This window comes from Carassius gibelio, chromosome B8, assembly GCF_023724105.1.
Source record: "Carassius gibelio isolate Cgi1373 ecotype wild population from Czech Republic chromosome B8, carGib1.2-hapl.c, whole genome shotgun sequence".
NCBI lineage: Eukaryota > Metazoa > Chordata > Actinopteri > Cypriniformes > Cyprinidae > Carassius > Carassius gibelio.
In genome coordinates this window covers 8060876-8086120 of record NC_068403.1, presented here as the reverse complement: position 1 = coordinate 8086120, position 25245 = coordinate 8060876, and the positions used below count along the sequence as shown (strand labels likewise).

Sequence of the window (25245 nt, the reverse complement as noted above, 5' to 3'; positions counted from 1 at the left end):
TAATCTGGCACAAATCTGTCAGCTAGGCTCCTAAAAGACCACTCAACTCACACTGCCTACAAATAAACAATGAACACACATACTGTACGCTTCAGTGACATCCACTACGATGGCGACGCCAGTAATAGCATAGGATGCTTTACTATAGTGGCACAATAGCACTATTGATAAGGCAGCCATTCTCCAGAAAATGTTCACTGCCAATAGCCTGCCAGCAGCATTGTTCTCATGTGGAAATTACATTCACATGACAGAAGATAAGCTGACGATAGATAAGCAGTTTATTGACAAAGGGCCATATGGGGAAGGAAATATAGTAAATATGAAACTACTATTTGCTCTGCATTAACACCTCCAAAATCTTGCATAAAATATTAATTCCTCACGTATCACCCTTCACTGAACAACTGCAGCCGGATTTGAGATCGGCCAGCTGTCACAGCCCAGACACGGTCACCGTGACAAGGTGCTGACGCTGCCCATGGTGACACTCCATCTATGCCCTGGGCTCCGACAACCTGCTATTCAGGATGATGGTCACAGAGCGTAACAGAGCAGAAAGAATCATCGAATCAAATGCTTCCTTTGGGATTCCAAAGTGGCGAGAATCCATGTTCACCACAAGAAGCAGATCAGCACATGTCACTTTTGGCACAATGTATGCATCTAATTGTTTTTTTTTTTAATCTACAAGAAGTCTCTGTTAAAAAAAATCACAATTTCCACAAATATCTCAGCATACTGCAGAAGCAAAAATCTGTCGACTGAAGTACTGAGGTAAATCGGGGTTGAGTTAAAAACCCTTTCAGCATGAAACTTGATTTTTTTTAATGGTCTCAACCAAAAAGTGGAACAAGTAAAGCAAGCAGCTTCGCTCTCTCTTTATCTCTGTCTCTCTCTCTCATCCCGCGAGAGCTCCTGCTAGGTTTGTTTCCCAGCTGTGGATCACAAGGGTTTCTACTACATTTCTAGAGAAATTGCCCAAATCTCGTTCTGTCCTCTTGAGTTTTATTGCTCAAATTGTAGCATACCTCTACACAGAAGGTTAAACCCAAGTGGGGGTATTACCTTAAGGCTATTGTGTGTTATTTCACCACAGAGACGTCCACTACATGCTGTCGAAGACACACACACATACACACAATGTGCTCCGAGTGACACTGTGCTTCTGAGTTTATTTGACCTCAAAGTAATGAAATTCACACATGTAGTTCACACATGATATCATTGTCATTAATAAGTCGAACGGAGAAACTCATGGGATTTGACAGAGAACCATATGTTCAAAGGTGAATTGGAAGTTCAAGTAGAGCCAAAAATACTTGAAGCTGGTGTGAATCATGGGAAACAGAGGTAGTACAGTACCTGAGGGTTTTGGTGGTCATGTCAGCAGCCGTGATGCCATGATAGATGAGAGTTTCATTCCACACTGGATTCAGCGTGTTCTTTAAAGTCTTAGTGCGCAATTTATTTGCCTGAAAAAGAGAGGAAGAGTGTATTGAGATTGATAATGAATTTAATTTATACACACACTGGATAAAGACAAAGCTGCTCCTGTACAATTTCTGCTGGCTTCGCAACAGCTGTGCACGCACACAAATTTGTTCTCACCATCAGTCTAATGGTGATGAACCCAGATTATTGTAAATCAGGGAGCGCATGCTTCAGTTAGTCATTCGCATAAGACACACCCAAACCATCATCACAAAACCTTTCCTATCTTACTTTACTCTCTGAAAAACACTCTCTAAAGATCACTTGCCCCTGTGCACATACAGCAATATTTTCTGCGTTTTGTTGCAGACTGAGCTATATTTGACATAATTTTTATGACTCTGAAAGTAACAACTGAAGTAAGATTTATTGTGGGGTAGCTAGTGAATTTGTATTATTAATTGTATTATCTATTTTATATATATATATATACATATATATAAAATTATTAAATATCAACAATAAGATAAAATAAAAATATTTAAACATCTTCTGCAGATGCATTTACTTGAGACTAGGAAGCAAATTCTTGTACACAAAATTGTGCAGGATAAGAAGACTTAGTTTCAGAAAATATCTTATAATTTAATCTCTCTTACCCAACTTAAATTTAACCATAAACCACGAAAAATATAAGAAAAATAAACTAAATTCAACATACATTCTCCTTAAACAATAATTTATCTGATCTGAATGATGCTTAGACATTTCTACTGGAACACAAGACTAAAATACTGATGAAAACAATGGCAGGTGAGGTTGAAACACTTTCTCAAACATTACTCTATTAAAATGGAACTTAAATTTATCATCATATAACCAGTGGAATGTTTACACGAATTTCACGCAATGTCATCATTGAAAAGCACCATGAGCTTATTACTGGGACAGTCCCCCTGGAGCAACATGGGGTTAAGCGCCTCGCTCAAGGGCATAATGGTGATGGTCAAGCAACCCTGCGGTCAACAGCCTTAACCAATACACCGCATCACCCTACTACATCCTAAATGAAGAAATTGAGTTCTAAACTCACCACTAAACCAGAAGCTCATTCATCCCCAAAATAAACTTTCTTTCACATTTTACCACCTAAGAGCGTTTGGGGAAATAATTAACACCCCCCAAGCTCCATCTGTACAGAAATTATCACTGCTGTAAATAGTTTCTGAACTTAAAGAATCTGTTAGAATCAGATGCTGCTCAGATGTGCTACAGTTATTTGCACTTGTTTTTTTTGTTTTTTTTGCAGTGGGTGGTGATGTAGTGGTTAAGGCTCTGGGCTAGGAACTGGAAAGCTGCTTCAATTCCTACAAAGTGCAACACATGAGTCATCACCACTGTGCCCTTGAACAAAGCACTTTATTCCAGGTTGCACAAGAAGTTGGTGATCTTGTATGAAAATCACAGAAATATGTATAAATACTGATTTGCCAGATTTACTAAAAAGGGAAAATTAGCTTGAGAGCACAATTCCAAATCAGCACTGATGGGCGTTTATTGACTAATTGTGCAAATTAAAAACACACATCTCATTTACATATCGACAAACGCAATATTCCAAGCGCAGCGCAAATTAACATCACAAATGAGCAGAGCAGATGCTCATCAGGGGTGGGTGATGTACTTGTGACACAAGCACAATATAGTTTAAGACATGCATTTTTTGGATGTTAAATAATGGCGCAAATACGAGTAATTTGACAAGCGCAAATGTTAATAAATTGTGTTGTGTGATTAATTTTAATACTCTCCTCCCATACATTTTTTCTGAAAGGGAGACTCCTACAAATGCATATTCATAAGGTCAGGCGCAAAAAATAATGGTGTCAATGCCTTTTCAGAGCTAATTATTCACTGCGCTATTTAGTAAATCCTGACAGTAGGTTATTATTTTAACAACAAAAGTACATTTTCACTGTCGCAAGCTGTTGGTAAATCTGGCCCTATATATGTTCTGATTGACTGTGATATTGCACCACATTTTTGTATTCAATGTTGACTAATGTTGTCAAAAGTACTGACTTCAATACCAATTGGTACTGCAATTTTAAAAACATAAATTTCCCGCTAACATTTGAGCACTGTTGAGTGGTTTTTTAAACATCGCTGATTGGGTATAGTGTTTATGCAGTCAAAAGATACGTCTGTGATTGCCGTCAATGAGCATCACTTCAAGCCTTTCAATAAAATTGTATTTCAGTCATGACAACTCCTGGGATAAATTGTAATATATTTATTTGTGTAGTTGAGGTCTAGTGGTTAGAGAGTTTGACTCCTAACCTTAAGGTTGTTGTTTTGAGTCTTGGGCTGGCAATACCACAACTCATGTGCCCTTGAGCAAGGCAATGAACCCCCAACTGCTCCCCAGGCGCTGCAGCATAAATGGCTGCCCACTGCTCCGGATGTGGTTCACAGTGTGTGTGTGTGCACTTTGGATGGGTTAAATGCAGAGCACAAATTCTGAGTATGGGTCACCATACTTGGCTGTATGTCACGACACTTTTAAACAAATTGTGCACAGGTTTGGTCTTGGTGGACTAGATAGCTATGCTGCTGCTGCTGGAGAGCAAGCAGACTTGAGCCTCTGTCACACACAGTGTTTAGAATGGAATATTGCCATAAAATTGTCAGAGTGCCAGGACAAATCACAGAACATATTATTCCTTATTTTCCAGAATCTCTGTGTGAAAAGGCTTTCCACAATGCTCAAATCATAAAATCAAGAGGAAACATGCTGCTGCTGCTAGAGAGAGGAAGATCCCCAGTAGCAGATCCAGACAGGTGGTGCTGGGGAGGTGGTAGGCCAAGATGAGGACACGCATACATGCAGACATAGCATTCCTTAAATACGTCCTGGTTATATAGGTAAACATTAATGAATATGTGAATCAGATTGGCTTGAATTGAATGTAAGTAGAGTTTCATGGCTGAACTATTCATTTTATTCCATGTGTTTAACAAAAAAAAAAAATCTAATCCGAAATTATATTTAAATATGAAAAGGACGAAGAGAAACTTAGGACATGAGGAGAGAAGAAAAAATAAAAGTTGTAGCAAAATACTACAAATAGTTTGAGGTAGTGGTGCACTTTCGCAGTCAGTCCTTGCTCACTTCACTATTTAGCTACTTAGCTTGTAAGCTAAATGTAAGACTCAGGTGAAACTCTGCTGGACTCTCCAAATGTAGATAAGTAAAAGTGTTTCAGAACCTATTTTACCTACAGTAAATACCAACAAATATCTGAGAAATAGGATTTCAGATCTACTTGGATGAAAAATCTAAGGGGACACATGCTCCTAATTTTAATGGGTATGATGCATCTGGGTAGAGATGACAGTGGGAGAGATGAAGAGAGAGAGTCAGTCAGGGAGGACAGGAGAAGAAACATCATTTATCTCTTCTCCCTCAGGTGAAAGGCAGACATCTGCTCACCTACTTTGCAGAGGAGATAGAGAGGACGAGAGGCTTTCCCCAGCTCACCTCCTCTCTGTCTCTCTCTCTCTCACACACACACACACACACACACACACACACACACACACACACACACACATGTCTGGTCAGCTATCCTTGTGGGGACTCTCCATAGGTGTAATGGTTTTTATACTGTACAGACCGTATTTTCTATCGCCCTACACCAACCCTACCCCTAAACCTAACCCTCACAGGAAACTTTCTGCATTTTTAGATTTTCAAGAAACTTCATTCTGTGTAATTTATTAGCTTGTTTACCCATGGGGACCTCAATTTAGGTCCCCACCGTGACACGAGTCCCCATGAGTCTGTGTGTATTCAGGTTTAAGTCCCCACCAGAATAGAAAAACAAGTACACACACACACACACACACACACACACACACAATCATCATTACCCCTTCTGTTTCCTACCCTAAAATCTGCTCACACATACACATTTCCCCTATCTAAATGAGGACTTAATGTGTAAACCTCTATTGTTTTGTGTTAAAACTAATTATAAGACAAACCCAAACTATAACCTTTTGAAAATAATACTTTGTTTTTCAAGAGCAATGGATGTGTTGTATGTCTGTCCATCCATCTGTTTGACAGATAGGACAGATAGACAGACAGATGAAAAGAACGATCTATAGATGGAATGACAAAATGATGGATATATAGGACAACAGACTGACAGACAATTGGACAAACAGATAGACAGAGAGATGGATAAATTTACACATTATCTTTTGGTACTTATTATATTTACAGGTGCATCTCAATAAATTAGAATGTCGTGGAAATTTTCATTTATTTCAGTAATTCAACTCAAACTGTGAAACTTGTGTATTAAATAAATTCAATAAACACAAGACTGAAGTAGTTTAAGTCTTTGGTTCTTTTAATTGTGATGATTTTGGCTCACATTTAACAAAACCCACCAAATTAGAATATGGTGACATGTCGATAAACCAATCAACTCAAAACACCTGCAAAGGTTTCCTGAGCCTTCAAAATAGTCTCTCAGTTTGGTTCAGTAGGCTACACAATCATGGGGAAGACTGCTGGTCTGACAGTTGTCCAGAATACAATCATTGACACCCTTCACAAGGAGGGTAAGCCACAAACATTCATTGCCAATGAAGCTGGCTGTTCACAGAGTGCTGTATCCAAGCATGTTAACAGAAAGTTGAGCGGAGAGAAAAAGTGTGGAAGAAAAAGATGCAAAACCAATCGAGAGAACCATAGCCTTATGAGGACTATCAAGCAAAATCGATTCAAGAATTTGAGTGAACTTCACAATGAATGGACTTAGGCTGGGGTCAAGGCATCAAGAGCCACCACACACAGACATGTCAAGGAATTTGCTGAACCACAGATAACGTCAGAGGCTGGAGTTGGTGGGTATTTGTTAAATGCCAGCCAAAATCATCACAATTAAAAGAACCAAAGACTTAAAATACTTCAGTCTGTGTGCACTAAATTTATATACACAAGTTTCACAATTTGAGTTGAATTACTGAAATAAATGAAGTTTTCCACAACATTCTAATTTACTGAGATACACCTCTATATTGTATATTTGTTTATTATTTAGTCTTTTTTTTTTTTTTTAGCTTTCTCCACAAATTTGATTTCATGTTTTACTATCCTTGTAGGCAGAAGCACCATGCCCATGAAGACAATTTTAAAAGCACTTTTAATGTGCAAATTAAGGTGTGCAGTTATTTTAAGTAAATAAGGTGTATGTCTAAATTTGGCCAATTCACCTGACCAATTCTGTCATCATTTATGCACCGCCATTTTGCTTCAAACATGCATGGCTTTTCCCCTGTGGAATAAAATGTCAAAACTGCTCTGTTCTTTATAACGAAAATGCATGATGATCACTGGCTGTCAAGTTCAGTTAAAATGTAGCTTTTGTATACTGAAACAACACTAACAACAACATACTGTATTAGGTCGGGACTTGAACCCGGGTCCCCTTCCACGCTTTACAAAAACTGTAACACTGAACTCATCTCACCCAAAACACTAAAGAGCAAGTTGAATGGGCAGTCATGTAATGCCCTGCCTAGGGAACAGAGTGAGCCAGAACCACCGCTGGTACCCCCTGAAAAATCGTGCCACTGCTTGTGGGGACGTTTGCTCTGCTCAATGTAGGCCAAATCTGACCACCCCCACAGACACAGCTCACCATCGCACCATTTCTTCTCTAAAATTCTGCTCCCACCCCAGACTCTCACACTTCAAATACCCTGACATGCATGCTAAACTCCCCAAACTGGGCAATTATCCTGCAACAGCTCGTTTAACAAATTAGTGTTAAATCAAAGAAATGCTCTGGCTGTGAAGACCCAAACACAATCTCCCAAACCGCAGCATCTCTCGCATTCGCTCTCCTGACAGAGACAGTACACGTCATTCATTGCCTGAAGAACATGTTGCTTCTCTGCATATTTCATTTCATCTCTCTTGCTTGCTCTGTTCTACTCTCTGCACTGCTGCATTTGAAGCTGGGACCAGCCAAGCTTGGCTATCCTCTCTCTTGCCCCCTGAGGATGCTCAGCAAATGAATAAACACACTTTAATTCCAACAGACATTAGTAAAAAAATACATGTAACAGTCCATTAAAACAGCACCAACTGAGCAAATAGCTACCGGGACTTGAGATGAATCATTCAGACCACTATTCATTTAATTGACTTTACTGTGGCAGTACTATGGTACAGTGATGATGTCAGATGGTTAGATCATACTGAGTGTTTAACATACAGTATTCATTTACCATGGTACTTACAATTCAATAAAAAGTAATAAACAATACATATTTCTTGGCCATAAACAATAATAGTACCATTATGATTATCTGATAGCATCACATAAAAAAATGAACCTTTTTACTACCTTTTTTTAAAATGAAGTCTCTTTTGTTCACAGAAGAAGCATTTATTTGATCAGAAATACAGTAAAACAGTAATATTGTGAACTATAATTACAATTTAAAAGAACAGTTTTCGATTTTAATATATTTTAAAATGTCATTTATTGCTGAGATGAAAAGCTGAATTTTCAGCATCATTACTCCAGTGTTCTTGAGTGTCACGTGATCCTTAAGAAATCATTATAATATGATTTGATGCTCAAGAAACGTTTCACACTCAAAACGCTTGTGCTGTTTAGTATTTGTGTGCAAACCATGACATTTTTCAGGATTCTTAAAAAAAAAAAAAAGAAGAAGAAAAATATATATGTATATATATATATATATATATATATATATATATATATATATATATATATAGATAGATAGATAGATAGATAGAAAGGTCAGATTTATTTAGAAAATCTTTTATAACATTCAAAATATCTTAACTTTCTTTTCATTCATTTTATGAATCCTTGCTAACAGTATTCACTTCTTTCAATTGTTAAAAAAAATAAATATATATATTTTTTGGAACAATGTAGTACACCAGTACGGTGAATTATTCACAATAAAACTAGAAAAGTGCATTATGTAAACTTTATTTTCTTGTTGACATTAAGCTTCAGTGTTGTTGAGTACACTAAAAACATAGTACTCTCTGATTTTGTCCTTCAAGCATTCATCAAAAGATACTCCTACTAGCTTTCCAGCTATTTTCTCTCCAAGTTCCTCGCTCATTTTGCATCTTTGCCTGCGACAGCATATGGTTTCACCTGTCTCTCTCTCCTCCTGCCAAATCGTCGCGATCGCATTTTCTTCTAAATATTTTATCCTCATCTTTCACTTCTCTCTTCCCCCTTTTCTCTCTCTCCCTTTCCTCCCTCCATCTGGCCCAGGGCAGTGAGATTCCCAGAGCAGCAGCTTGGGAGAGTGTGTGTGACTCAGATATCTCATTCTCCATGCTGTGTGATGATGATGACACACACATACACACTCGACCAAGAAGGGCCACTCTTGAGCTCTACAATCTCTCCCTCCCTCTCGCTTTTTTCCTTCTGCCTCCTGCACTTTTTATGGGATGCTGATAGAGTTCCTGCATGGGAAGTAGCTTGTTAAAGGGATGGTACTAGCAATAATGGCTCAGTGCCATGTCGTCCCAAAGCTGTGTGACTTTCTTTCATCTGTGGAACATAAAACGAGTGTTCAATGAAAGTGGATTTGGATTATCTATTGTAGCATTTATTAATATTTTGAAAAGGTTTTATTTTTATACTTCCAGGTGTCATTTTTGTTCAAGTCTTCCATACCACTTCAGCAGTGCAACAAACTGATTGGTTATGTGCTTTTGTCCATTTTTTGTTGTTGTTGATAAAAGTCACCCTTGTGTTGACAAAAGTCACCCATTCTTCATACAGCAAGAAACAGATTAGAATTTAACATGAGACTACTGAAATATTGCATAGCAGTTTGGTCACTATTCACCTTCATCGTAAGGATGGTATGTTGTCTAGGCAATATTTATAAAGTTTGACAAACGTTGAAACTTTTACTTTTATATTTTCAGTTTTCATTTTTGATTAAGTAATTTTTAACATTTCTAAACAGCTTTAATAATTTATTTTTATTAAATTTTTCTACTTTACCCTTAAATGTAAAAAACTCAAATTAGAAAATGATTGTGACAACTAACCGAAATAGATAAAAAATGTAGTTTAATCTAAATAGTATTTTTTCATGTTCTATTTAGATTTTATTTTATTTTATTTTATTTTTTTTTTACACTTAATACACTTTAGTTTCAGTTCTGGGACAAGCCCTCTTAAAGAAGAAGAAATGTCATACGAGGTCAAGTAAAAGACAAAATGTTTGTTTATAGGTGAACTATTCCTTTAATATGTCACATAAGGATGCATATGAAACCATGAAGCGTGTAAAAGGACAAAAGGAGAGTGTTATAAATGGGTTCATTTAATGCCCTGCACGCCCACGTACGTGCGAGAGAGTACATGTGTACGTCTACGTCTGAAGGTGGGCGTCGCATAAACGTCCATCACCTCCGGCTCGCACACCTTTTAAAAGCCCGGAGATGTCTGTATAACCCTGGTGGTCCATATTTACCAGGCTGGCGCGTGGGAGCGTACGCAAGACGTGACGTTCCTCGCTTTCTCTTTCCCTTTTGTACATATACGCACCTCCGTTGACGTGAGTCGTGTAACAATCTGTGCTGTTTCCATGACAACCACCTGCTGCTGTCCCCCCTCATCTGTCTCACTCTTTTTTCAATCCCACCCTCCCATCCTGCACTCAACGCTGTGTTGGTATTCCAAGGTCAAAGTGGGTCATGTGGCGATAGACAATGAGATAGCGGCAGAGGTTCGGACGAGAGTGCGGGAGAGCGGAGAAAAGTAAAAACCACTGGAGAGAAGACAGGATACTCCTGTCACAGACTGTCCTGATTTGAACAAATTGGAGTGCCGTGCATTTGTTACATGTGGTGAGAATGAAATGAAATGAAAGAGAGAATAATTCAGTGCTGAAACGCATTCTGAATCCACCCGTTTCCACCGCATGTTCTCCACACGAACATCTTCAGCGCTCACGGGTGGCCCTGCCAGTGATGCATGCTCACATCACGCCTGTGTATTGTGCAACGCATGTGTTGATGTGTCTATGTGTGTGCGTGCATGACAGAGAATCGCAACTTGTGCTGATGGTGCAGCAAGAGTTGAACCATGCTGTGTGCGTGTGAGAAGGTTGCAGTGACCTTGCTTGCTCCAGGCAGGAGGTGGAGTTTCACATATGGATCCGCCAGTCCATTGGAGTCCATGGCCTTTAGTCCCTGTGGGCACAAACAAGCACACAAAAGCACAAAGACTTCATGTCACATAAGATTCACACTCATGTCTGGGGTGAGAGGTTGATAGATCATATCCTTACTGTGATATGCACACTTTAGGGCACAAGGTTGTTTAACTGGACTCGTTAATTTTGTTTTTGCTTGCTCAAAAAAAACCATGAAATAAATTTTGAACTCTATTTTTATTTGGCAAATTACATGAAAGTAAATTTTATGTTTAGCAAATGATGTGTTTAAATATATGATAACACTTAGTGGCTTATGGGTAGATAAATCTATTGAGGGCATTTTATTAACATTATTTTGTAAATGAGTGCAGGATGAGTCATTTACACGTTCTTTACAGATTTTATGAATACATTTTATTATTCCACTTTTGTCCCAGACCTAGACTTTTAATATTAGAATATGAAAAAAAATATTACATTCTACAACTGCTATATTATAACCTATACATATATTTTTTTTTACCATTTGACTCTAATTCAGTTTCTAGTTCATTTCTAAAACACTTTTATCGCTTTTTTCAAAACGACATTGTGAAGAAAAATTTAATAAAAATAATGTAATTTCCAATCAAGCTGTAGTTAATAGCCAAATGATGCAAAAAGTGTAAATGACTTCATTTCATTTGGTATCCATAAATGCTACTTACTAAACTACTCTTAGCAAGACTGCAGTCTATTGTTTTATATTAAAAATGTTTCCACCACCGATTATTATTAAACACAATACATCATTTCAGATGTGGTGGAAATGTTCATTAGTTTAGGGGCTAAAATGTCAAAACAAAAATGTTCACTGTCAGAAATTGAGTTATTTCTACAACTGCACAAGCACAAAAATGTCTTTAGTTGTAGAAAAATCCAGTAGTGTTTGTGTGAGTATAAACTTACCTTGGCCTTGTTGATTGTGCAGTGCAAGCAGTTATTTTCTTGGTCAAATAGCAGGCTGAACTCCAGGGTTCCCAGGTAGGCTAAAAGAAACAAAGAATAACTGAATGTGTTGCACGCACATTAGCTGGGAATCAGTCTTGCCTGTAATGACCTAATCAGGGCTGTGCACATAGAGAGGGCTTGTAGTGTTTATGCACCATTACAGAGACTAATGAAGTATTTAACACTCTGATCGCATACCTCAGTTATCACACACACTCACACCAATCAAACAAACTCCACACAAAGCAATCAATACCGAACAGTATGGGACTCAGGTCCAGGTCGATGGGAAGCGCTCATGCCTCATTGGCTGCTTACTGGTGAATAAAATCAGTCAATCAAACAAATGGAATCGGGAACAGGAAATATCCTTGGATTCATGTATGTGAGGAGTCATGTAATAAGAAGCATTATTTTACAGTATGTCAGATTGGGCTGATGTGGTTAAAAATTTGGACTGGCAATGACAAAGGTTATAGGTTCGAAGCCCACAAGGACTCTGTCCTAGAGAAAAGCCCTTAACCCAAGCCTGTACCAGAAGGATGTATGTAGATTTGTGAAAAATGCATCTGTAAAATGATTACTTTGAGTGTAAACACATGTGTAAATCCAACTAAAGGGAACCAAATGTGAAATGGTAACTAGCCATGAGACAAACTCACTGTCCTCGTCATCCGAGTCGGCAAACTCCCCGTTCTCCTCTTGCTCTCTCTCCCTCTTGCGGTCTTTCTCTCCGTTCCCGTCTCTGTCCTTGTCTTTGTCCTTTAGAACTTGTTTTTCCCGGGGTGGAGGGGGGGTGATGGGGAAGTCGTGGAAACGAGGGAAGAAGTCGGAGATCTGTGGGATGGGAAGGATGGGGCCGGGGCACACATTGATGGCAAAGTGTTCCTGCATAGAGATCTTGACTGGGGAGGGAGGAGGAGGCACAGCGGGGCTGGGGGGACCCGCGGCCGAGGGAGGGGTGGAGGGAGAGGGGGAGGAAGAAGGCAGAGAGAGATGGGAGGACGGGTTGCTGGGGGGGAAATGGGAATGGGGTGGAGGTGGTTTGGAAACGCTCATCGGGACCACTGGAAAGAACTGTGGCGAGAGAAAGAAAGAATGTTTTGAAAACAACTATAACTTTGTTTTGTTTAAGTGCTGGGCAAACGATTAATCGCATTGAAAATAAAAGTTTTTGTGTAAATAGTATGTGTGTGTGTGCTGTATAAATTTATTATGTACTATACATATAAATACACACACGCATGTACAGTGCCCTCCATAAATATTGGAACAGTAAAGACAAAATTGCTTTCACTGCTGTGCTGTCAAGACATTTGCAAATATGATTAAAAGATGAATATGCAAAACTACACAATGTCACATTTTATTATCAGGTCTTTCGACACATACAAGGACAGCACTTTTAGAGTTCTTTCCACTATTTGAGGTGAGCATAAGTATTGGAACAGTTGAATTTAAGGCAGATGTAAAAGATTAAAAGCTAATATTTAGTTGCATATCTCTTGCATGCAATCAGAGCAGTGAGTCTGCAACCCATAGAAATCACCAGACTCTTGGTCTTATGCTTTGAAATGCTTTCCCCAGCCTTTAATGCAGCCAATTCCAACTGTTGCTTGTTTTGGGGAATTTCTGTCTTTAGTCTCCTCTTCAGCTGATAAAATGAATGTTCAATCGGATTTAAATCTGGAAATTGATTTGGGCAATCTAAGACTTTAAATTTCTTTGCCCTGATAAAGTCCTTGACTGAACTGGCAGGGTGTTTTGGGTCATTGTCCTGATCTAATATGAAGTGCTTTCTAATGAGTTTGTTGGAATTTTCTTGAATATTGAATATCCAAATTCATTCTGCTACTGCTGTTATACATTAAGTCATCACTGAAAATGAAGAAGACCTGTTCTAGAGACATCCATGCATGCCATGACACCACCTCCACCAAGCTTTACAGATGAGGTTGTAGGCTTAGGATCATTTGCAGTTCCCGTTTTTCTCCACACTTTTGCTTCCATCAACTCAGTTCCCAAACTCTACTGGCTCACATTTGTGAAGAATCTTGCCTTTCTATTTTTGGTGCTGATCAGAGGTTTGCATCTTGCTGTGTAGCTTCTGTAATTCTGTGTCAAATTCTCCTGCGGACTGTAGCTTGACAGATCAACACCCCAGCTTTCTGGAGGTTGTTGGAGATTTTACAGACATGTATTTTAGGGCTCATTTTCACAGCTTTTATGATTTGTCTGTCATTAACTACTGTTGTTTTCTCAGCCAATCAGGTCGTCGTTGTTTGCTGATGTCGCCAGTAGTTTCCAAACTCTTGATTTCTCCATGTCCTTTGTTTTTCTATAGTTCTAATTGACTTCCTCTTTTCTTTTAGCATCTAAATTACTTGCTTTTCTTTCAGAGTCGGCTTCCTCATCTTCATCCTGGTTTGTGTGTGTCATTGTCGAATGCAAGACTTAGAATGCAGAAGCAATGGATATAGCTGAAAAGACACGTTCCCTGCTTTTAAAAATGAATACAACAGAACACAGCTGAACACGTAAAAGACCTATGATGCAACTGTTCCGATACTTATGCTCACATCAGATAGGGAGATGAAACATTAAAAGTGCTGATCTTCTTAGCTGGTAAAACATCTTTGTGTTGAATCACCCAAAAATAAAATGTGACATTCTGTAGTTTTGTCTCATATTCATCTTTTAATCATATTTACAGATTTCTTGACTCCACAGCAAACAGAACAATTTTGTCTTTACTGTTCCAAAACTTATGGAGGGCACTTTATATATTTAAGAAAAATACGTAATTTATGTATGTATATATATATATATATATATATATATATATATATATATATATATATATATATATATATATATATATATATATATATATATATATATTATTATTATTTTTATTTTATTTTTTTCTGGTGAAGTTTTCCTATTAAAACATCCTTAAAACAAGATCCTTTAAAATTACTTTAGAATCAAAATTGTGTAACATAATGGATTTTTTTTCAGGTCAATTTCTTTGAATAAAGTTCATTTGGCATTTTCTAATAAAAAATTTTTATGTTTATATTTCTTAACCCATTAGTAGATTCTTCTTGTTTACAAAATAGTTGCATTAAGGTTTTATGCTTAAAGCATAAAAATTTAAATAAATAAAAAAATACATACATACATAAACAAATAAGCATGCTTAAAATTTAAAGTGATTGAAAAAAATTTAATTTCCCTCTTCCTTTAAATAAATACTGTTTATTCCCCCCCTTCCCTTAAAATAAATGTAAAAAAAAAAAATCGAATGACCCAAAAATGGTAAAATCCCCCTTTCCTTAGAATAATTAAATGAGTTTGAACATAAATTTAAATATAATTTTAATATGGAAAAAGTAGCTTCAAGAGTCCGTTAAATATCTTATTTTATGTTCTGCAAAAACAAAGTGCATGTGTGGAAAGACATCATCTTACAAATTTTCAGCCAATTTTGTGGAGCCAATTTCATTAAACTAAAACAAACTGTTTGCTGTAACAAGTGAAACAGAAGACTGCCCCACGGCCCCTGACCCAGACAGATAAAGATGTGTGACAGACTTTCTGCTGATAACATCTTTCATTACCAGTAATGCGGCTGTTTTGATTACACTACCTCCCTAAGGACAGAGATATAGTGTCTGCTTCATGTGCGTCCTCTTCGGTGCGTTCTATCTCTGTCTCGCACATTCTCTTTCAACCTTTTTTCACATCTTTCCCTTTAGTTCGTACGATTCTTGTCCCGTGAACTAGACCATCTAATGAGCCAAAAATAGAATAAGCGAGATAAAATGGCACTGTTGTGAGTCAAAACAAAGTTATTTTTTTCCTTTTTGTTTTGCATGGTTGCTGGAAATGCCACACTAATTAATGTTTTTGTAAGTCTAAAATATCTAACATACAACATGCTGCACAATTTCACTTTGCCTCTTGGATTATCTGACTAAAAAAAGCTTTTTACATTACAATAACATCAAAGCCAACAATATTTGCAGATGTGTGGCAAGACCATCATTTCAACACGTTCATACACACAGTGAGGCTGCTATGATGCAAAAACACTGTCACATGGACACAAAGGCTGTCAGGCTAAATTACATACAGTACACATGTTGGCCAGCACAAACAGAGACATATCACATGCAGAGTTAAGCAGAAGTGCAAATAAACACAGCTACTTTCAAACCTGACTTATAAACATACGTAGAAATGTGTTCACTCACGAGGAAATGTACCTGCAGGCAACATACATGCATGTTGACACAAACACTCTCTCTCTCTCTCTCTCTCTCTCTCTCTCTCACACACACACACACACACACACACACTAACAGGTGGTCAAGCTGGTACACAAACATGCATTATCAAGCGGAAAAAAATACAAAGGCACACACTCACCCAATGACAGTCTTCATCTGTTCCAGCACTCCATCTTGTCTTCACTCATGGTCTCTCTCACACACACTGAAGAGAAACCACCGTCGTTTTGTATCAATATATCCTCCCTCGTTCTCTATCCCTCTCTCACAGTCTCCCTCCCTCCCTCTCACTACTCTCTCTCTCTCTCTCTCTCACACACACACACACACTCGCTTGACGCGCTCTGACTCGGTTGTGACGTTTTCTTTAAATTCCCTGCGCACTGATCTGTCACTCACCATATACTTCTGCAATTTAACAATGAGCGAGAGAACACTGAAAAGGGAAACTGAGGACATATGAGAAAATGAATAGCAATAGTAAGTCCGTAAAAAGATAAGCGTAAGAAAGAACTGCAGAGAAGTTACAGTATGTACAGAAAATCGGGGCTAGTTGTCACAGATTTTTTGTAAGCTTAATTTACTCACCCAGCTGTTGTTCTAAATCTGTATGATTTTCTATCTTTTGTGAAACACAAACGGTATAATGAAATCGAATGAGGACTGGTGCTCTCAAGGTCCAAAATGGCAATATTGTCACTAATATACCATAACAGCAGTCTATTTGACTCATGCATATTCCAAGTCTTCAGAAGCCTTAACAGCTTTGCGTAAGGAAATGAGCTCTCCTGTGACATTCATGTGAAAATTAGCGATGTTCCATTCGTGAACGAGTCATTCTTTTGATTCAAACCTTTTCGGTTGACCCAGTTCAGAAAAATTAAGAAATAAGAAAATAAGAAATGATGACATAACATTATTTATAAACAATTTTATTATATTACTTTATTTAAAATTATCATATTATCAATTTTAACTTACATGATAAAATTCACACACACACACACACACACACACACAGTTTTGAAAAAGATCCAAAAAACACTGTTAATATTTCCTATATTTCATATTAATTACAATATTAATAAATAACCTGGTTTGCAACTATATCTAATTGTGCTTCTCTTTGTTACATAAATCCACAAAGAAAATAAAAAAACACATTGTGCTGTTAAAGAAAGAGGAAAAAGTCAGTTTAGTCAGGGAAAAAAAGTATCTATTCCAACAGAAAACTGCACAAAAAACCTCCATCATCAAAGCTTTGCCGCAGTACTGGCTATAGAAACAATGGAGAAAAAAATGCATCATGGGAGCTTGTACGTGACCAGTTGGTGCTGAGATATGCTAGAGATTTACTCATATTTTACTGTTCTGCTTCCTTAGGAGTTCTATCAGGAAAATGTGTCATTAAAGTCATTCTCAGTTTTAAAATGTTCCTGTTGTCACAACATAGGCCCAATCTCCATACAGAAAGAAGTGTCTTACTGGCAGATTATTTTACTTTATTGCTTCATTTAATCATAAAGCATTCTGATTTTTACACTTTTAACAATAACAGTTCCAAAGATAAAAGAACCATTTCGGGTTCCCCAAAAAACTTTCAGTCTACAGTTCTTAAAAAGAACCATTATAAAGAACATTTAAATAATCTAAATTACCTTTTATTACTCTAAAGAATCTTTAGTGCAATGAAAAGGTTCCATAGATGTTAAAGTTTCTTCATGGAATCATCGATGCCAATAAAGATCCTTTATTTAATGTGTAACATAAAAGCCATTTAAGTTTATTGCAGAGGGTGTTTTAACAGACTTGCATGTATCTTAAGTAGAGATAGAGAGTGTGAATTTCAGTCTTATTTAAGCCCCAGATGTGGCATATCTTGGCTCAGTTTAGCAGGAATCTTGCTGAGGTGCAAAACAAACTTGGTCAAGTTTGTATGCCTCTCATTATGAATTCACAGAGGAGGAAGAGAGAGACGCTATGTGATGCAAGGCGAGAAAAAAAAAAAGAAAAGGGTATTCTACAAATGCTGATGAACTGGGAGATATGATAAGCCTAAAACCTTCGGTTTTCACTTTTGTCATAGGTGCTAATTTGTGCACTGCTAAAACCAAATCAGTAATGTGTCTGCAAAAATAATTAACAATTAGATAAACATTCAGTGCTGCTTTTGAGCTGAAGGTGGTGAGCTGAAGGTCACCTTGTCACACAAAGGTCAATCATCACAATCTCAGTATAACTGTGCAATGGGCTACATTTCATGATGCTGGAACCAGCATGGATTTTAGAGCATTCAAACGTGTTCCTAAAATCCCTAGCATAAAAACAAAAATGCTGAAGTATGACTCATGACAAATATCCCACACTGCACTGACAAATGCACATACATAACTACAAAATAATAGAGTGTGTTAATAATGAATTATGTATGAAAACCAATTTTTATTGCCTGACATAAAAACACACATTGAAGGATGGACCTGAAGGATGGATCATTTAAAATATATGTATCTGTTTGTAAATTATATTCTGTTACATAGTCATCCATATTCGCCAAATATGTTAAGAACAGAAGGTAAAGGAGCATGCTAGACAGAGCCATATGAGCACAAACACAGTGATGGTTCAATGGCTCTCTCTTACCACATAGAAAAGTAATAATCAGTGGCTGATACACCAATACAAATAACCTGTCATCCTCCATTACAAATGCTATGGCCGACCTATTCCCTACATTAGCATAGGACACCGAAATAATTCACCTTGATTTACATACACAAACTGAAAAGGGTTCTCGCACAGATATATTTATCTCTCGGTTCTCCAAATACACTGGAAATAGATGGATGTTCTTGCCCTTGCACATATGTCTCTGTCCTCAAACGTGCAAGCTTGCCTGTTCTCTTCTCGGAAAACCCGGGTGGGAGTCAACCCTAAAAATTAATTGAATCTTTGATTTAATGATGAATCTATTCCGTTCTAGGATTCTGGAGTGACATTACTAATAGTGTGTTCATGCTCGATTTCCAAACTATTTTACATCCCAGAAGAGCCTTAATAACTAGTTGCATCCCAGTGGCTCTTTTAAAAATCACTTCCCTACTATGTAGTAAGCACAAAAAGAGTAGTATGAATGTCTAAATTCACAGTATTTAGACGAAAAGTACCCAGGTGACCTACTATTTTCAGGTGAGATTTGGAAGTACACATCTAATGGGTACTTTACTATCCCATGAGGCCACCTGAGAGGATTTGTGAATGGAACTAACGCTGGTAGGTCACATGACAATGGAAACATGGTGGAATATGTCCAGATTGTATTAATACTTCACACATTACTTAAAAGGACCTCCTCAGAGAGTAAGCGTTTTTAGACTCATGTTGTGCGTTACAGCAGAAGACATTGACTGGGTCAGTGAGCAAGTATTCCCCATTGCTGGGAACAATGTTTTGTGGTACAAAATCCACACTTACCAACATATTCACCACAGACCATCAATTAATAATGATGCTGAGTAATAATTACTCAACTGATCAATACTACAATACTATACTATATAATAAAATAATATGTATAGATATTTTTCATGGTAAAAAGAAATTATGTCTGAGTTTAGTGCATAAATTTATATATATGGACAAGGCTTTGCTATAATTAGCTGAATTTGAGACTTCTTTTTAAAATGTTTATAAAGTTAATTCTGCAATGAAACTGAAGTAGCAACAGATAATCGTAAATGAAAGATGTGGGCGACGTCTTGGTTTTATGGATCAGTTGTTTACTGGATTTTGAAAGTGGGCATTGCACTTAAAAATGGAAGCAGATAAATGCGCATATTTGCACCAAAATGATTGGAAAAGTCTTCAATATGTCACGCTGGAGCCATTTTGAGTTGTAGTTTTGATTCCTGACACTAGAGGGTGGATAAGTATTTTTGATCGCATTTAAAAAAGGGTGCTGATGAGTTACAAACTGCAGGTTATAAAGTCAGAATAGTGGGATACAAACTTGCAAATGCATGAAATAAAGTCAGTTAAATCTTGCAATTCTGACTTTTTGTTTTTTGCAAATGGAAGAAAAAAATTGTATGGCGCAATTCTGAGTTTATATCATGCAATTCTGATATTTTCGCAAGAATTGTAAGAAATAAACAATGGTGAGTTATAAAGTCAAATTCTCTCAATTCGGACTTTATTTCTAATCATTTTTTTTTTCAATTGCGAGTCACATAATAGTGACTTTATAACTTGCCACTGCACAATAAATGGATTGGCATATCCAAATTATCCTATTTTATAGACAATATGTTGATTATTCAAGCAGTATATGTCAAAATCAAGTAAAATTAGCCTGCGTCCCTACAAAGAATTACGATTAAACACTATAAGGTCAAATTAACAACAACTGCAACTAAAAAGCAAAGAAAAATAAATATATAAACAAATTAATTGTAATAAGGTCTATTGTATAAAACAGGCCTAGTTAGAGTAAATTTTCATCTAATGCCAACTTTAATCTTTACTATTTTCTAACAACAGAGAGTACTGTGTAAATGGTATTATGCTTAGTTCACACCTCAACTGTCCCGTTAGTTTTCCGTTTTTCCATCTCAGAGGAATCCACCTCTGTCATCATTCACTTTCACAAACTGATAACACATCACAGTCACTGTCCAACTCTTTGAAAGTTTGCTCTCTCCGTTTTGCTCTTTTCCTCTTTTATAATAGACAGGCAGGTCCTATTAGCCCTCTGCCAGTCTCATCTGTAGTCCTGACAGTCAGTAAGCAACTGCTGTGCCAAATTCTCTCTCTCTCTCCTCATGTCAACGGACATATGACTTTTCTATTTAGCTGTGGGGGAGATGAGCTAGATTCCAGTCACCCAACTACCTCACAAAACACCATCGCCACTCTCTAAAAAGCTGAAAGCACTGTGTGGGATGCAACAACAGTCAGAACTCATCAACAGTCTTCCAAATGGAAGCATAAGTGGTTTGTTGATGATGCATCACATACATCTTGAAAAACTTCAAAGAAGGGTTATGACAGAAGGCATGATTCAGTTAATACAGAGCTTGAACTTTGTGGCTGTGAGGTAAATTGTAATATTTGATGTAACCTACATGACATTTTTTTCATTGTATATATTTTGCATGTAGATTTATGAACTTTTAAGAAATGAGAGACTATTCATGGAATATTTGCATTAAAAAAATGTAGTGATGTAAAACGATTAATCGCGATTATTAATTGTGATAGTTTCTCTCCACATCACTCAAACAGCCTAAGCTATTCTGTGTCAGCCGTGCCACAAGGATGCGCTGTTTCTATGTGTATTATGCTTTGTTTTGACAGAATACAGTGCATCCTTGTGGCATGACTGACACAGATGAGTGTAGCAGTTTGAGTGATGTGGAGAGATGCAGAGGACACTGCTGACAATGGAATTATTGAATAAAGTCATTATTTTTGTTTTCTTTGCTTACAAACAGTATTCTCGTTGCTTCATAATGTTACGGTTGAACCACTGATGGCAGATGGACTATTCTGACAACAGAATAGTTGTCATACTTATCTGGACTTTGACAGTGTAACTTACTTGGCAGTCCATGGGACAGTCACAAGCCTCCCAGTTTTCATCCAAAATATCTTAAATTGTGTTTACGAAGACGAACGAAGCAGCTTTTACAGGTTTGGAATGACATGTGTGTAAGTGATTAATGACAAAATTTTCATTTTGGGGAGGAGTATCCCTTTAAACAATTATACATATTCAGTTGACCACCTTGACTTTTTCACATGAAGGGTAAGAAAACAAGCCTAAAAGAGAGTTCATTTCTTCAGACAGACTGCAAATGATTCATTCTTGAAGATGTTGCAAGTCTGTGTTTACACACAACAAACCTATCATTATTTTAATAGAAATTATTTTTTAAATCATTTATTATTCAACAGATTAATTCATCCAGAATTAGGAAGACATTTTGCTCTCACTGCGGGACTTTTCAGGGTCGAGGAAAATAAACTACAGAGTGGCAAGTTTCTTTCACGGCTTTGAAGTTACGTAAGTCTCACGTAGCAGTGTGCAGTTATGCAGTATTTATCACAGTGCATACACTTCCTGTCTGTGAACTCTTCTCTCAGGGGTTTAAATTAGTTCCTCTCCAGGGATAATCCTGAGCTGGGGACTAACCAAGCACAGCACTCACAGCTTGGTGCCAACACAGCCACTTCACGTTTCCAAATGACCCAATTTCTCCCTCCTCTTCATCCTCCCTTTTTCCCCCTTGCTGCATTTTCTCTCTCTTATACATCATCCTTTTTTCCACCTTTCGTCCTTTTCTTGTTTTTACTGATTATTCTTTCATTCTGCTCCTGTTACTCCTAATGGGGCCTTGCTTATCATGCTGTTGACATGACTGATAATAGGTTAGTTTCGCTGGAGAAATTGACTGACATGTGATTGATGGCAAATTCTCCCACTCTTTCTAATATACAGTATATAAACATATATACACCAGAGAGAAAAATGCATATATGTAGATGCAGACATACAGTGTAGAGGTTGGCTCTGTTCAACATACTGCAGAGAATAAATAGAAAAATTGAGTGTGCCAGATATTAACTCAAGGGCAAGATGATAGACCGGATTTGAAGGTGACTGTGGTATAAAGGAAAGATAAAAATGCAAATATAAAGAGAAAAAGACACGAGGAGGGAAGGAAAGAGGGATTAAAAATAATAACATAAATAGAGACATAAATCAATGCTAAGGAAAAAAATATTGTTGCACAATAACAACAGCTGGATGGAAATGTGGGAATGTTTGCAAGAAATACCAGAGAGTGGAATAGGGGTTATGTACAACAGACTGGCGTACTGTGTTAACCTGGTCTCGCTGCTTCCGGTTCAAGCGTTTTGCATGTGCTTTGTTAAATATCAAAACAGTAAAATCAGTAATAAAGTGAAATATTATTACAATTTAAAAGAACTATTTTCTATTTTAATAGATTTGACAATGTAATTTATTGCCGTGATGGCAAAGTTGAATTGTCAGGAGTCATTACTCTATTCTACACCATCACATACTTACTTATTTAATTCATCTAAATACTTATTTAGAAAAATAATATAAGTGTATGACAATGCTGTTTTTGTGTGTGCGATTGTTGGATCTATTCATGCATGCCTCTCTGTGTGAGATCAAGTCGACACACATACCAGCATGAGACATCTTATTTTTTGATGTGTCTAGTGATTTTAAGGCCATGTTTAATGAAGCAGAATGCTGCCATTATGTGCTCATGCAGAATCATTAGTCACCTCTAGCATTCCGCACCATCACACCTAAACCCTAATCCATAACAGTCCCTGTTGAAAAACACACCTGGCGTTACCCTCACCCTGCATGGATGAACACCGCTACCCACTGAACACTGAAATATAAACATTATCACAATACTGAACCATGTCAACTTTGCTATTTCTTGCACACACAGTATGTCTAAAGAATAAATCCACATGCTGCATATTCTAAGAACTTCATAACACCAACGTTCTGAGAATTTTCACTTAACTGTCCATTTTACTGAATATGGAGTTTATGTTTCAGCAATGGCAGCAGAAGTTTAATTCGCTGACTCCGGTTTTGTTGCTCAGTTTTAAATGGCCCATGTCTATTGGGAACTCACACTGGAATAAAATTATTGCTTTACTTGCCTTTTGGTTGCTTCTGAGGAAAAAAAGGAAAAAGAAGTTTTGAGGAAAATGTGCAACGCAAAATCAAGCCTTTTTGAAGCACAGTAAGCATAAAGGAGTGTAATAGACTATGACGGCTCACCTCAACATTAACCACCCCAGCAAAAAAAAAAAAAAAAACTAAGAAAAAAAAGGGTGTCTCGCTTTCTCTTGACAAATGTCATGAGGACAGCAGACAAGAAAGCATCAATAATGACTCTTGCTCTCTTGTCTCAGGCATGAACGTTGATGGACAGCATTTATACACACTTTCAGTTCTCGTCTGATAAAGCTAATTTGCTAAGACACAATGAATTGCTTCCGTATGATAATTATAACTCATGATATACTGAGTAAACAGAAGTAAATAAGCTGTTTGAAAATGGTTGGCATTGTGTAAGCATGTATAATATTGAAATAATGTGAACCCGTGACCTTTCGAAGAGTCTTGAATACATTAAAAACCATCTGGCATAATTAGATGGGAATTATGCATAATTTACAGTAGGGTACAGTACATTCCTCTGCATGCCATCACGCAAACATTCTCCTAGCCTTTTGTTAGCCTTGGAGCTAAAGAAACATGCAGAAGAGGTTTTTGTGTTCCTGTTTTGTTGCAAGCATGAATTTGAGATTTAATTACGCGACTTCTCATTATATAGGTTTATTATGGACTTTGAATTTACCCCGCCAGTATTACTATTCATTTTATATCTTAATTAAAATGTTTAATGATTATCTTCGAGACATAGTCTGGTAACAAGATGAGACTCTGCCCTAGGGTTAAGTTATTTGCCTTAATTAAAAGTCCATGCAATAATGTAGCCGAACTGTTTCTAAATACATGATCCAAATCTTTGTCTTCATGACAGCCGTTCATTAGGACCTTATTATCTGCAATAGTTCAAGCTTATTTATGTCACAATGTGGAGCTGTAATTATATTCATGAACCTTGCAATCAGCTGTCACTGCCGTGTTCAGTGTTCATTCACACTTCATGAACAAAGTTGGAATCAATCAAACTTCCCTGACCTCTGGCTCACTGGGTCGAATGCTGGATCAGTACACAGACACAGTGCAAAGGGGTGAGCATGGCTAGTCATCACACTTTTACTCAAGATCAGTTTCTGTATAGAAGCATACATTAAAGTCTTGGCTACGAAAAGGATATTGATTATATCCACTGTAAGCACGAAAAAGAAAACAGTTTATTGACATTTGTGACAACATGCCCCAATAAAGGTTGTCACAATATGTGTGGTAAACTTCCACAATGGAGCCTATAGGCTTTTAAACAGCAAAATAATGAAAAACTAATTCAGAAAAAAATAACAAAAATGTATAAAGTAATTTTGTCCAAAACACTATTCTTATAATTGTTTACAAATTGTATAAAATGTTATCTTGTGACAAGTGCCCCAAACTAAAATAACCTTACAAAAAACTAGAGATGGTACTGTTATTTTTAACTAAAATTATCATTAACTGAAATGAAGCAGAAATGAAACAGAATCAGACAAATATGAAAAATAA

General features: G+C 37.1%; 1 protein-coding gene across 1 annotated transcript in view; it reads right to left on the bottom strand.

Moving 5' to 3' along the window:
- LOC127963919 (double C2-like domain-containing protein beta) overlaps positions 1-16259 on the bottom strand; it is a 35101-nt gene extending 18842 nt beyond the window's left edge. The window contains exons 1-5 of the mRNA XM_052564018.1: positions 16114-16259; positions 12342-12756; positions 11638-11717; positions 10649-10723; positions 1366-1475 (exon numbers count right to left, since the gene is read on the bottom strand). Of these exons, the coding sequence (XP_052419978.1) occupies positions 1366-1475; positions 10649-10723; positions 11638-11717; positions 12342-12738 (662 nt within the window). The 5' untranslated portion in view covers positions 12739-12756; positions 16114-16259. The remainder of the gene's footprint in view (positions 1-1365; positions 1476-10648; positions 10724-11637; positions 11718-12341; positions 12757-16113) is intronic.
- Positions 16260-25245: the final 8986 nt, after the last annotated feature.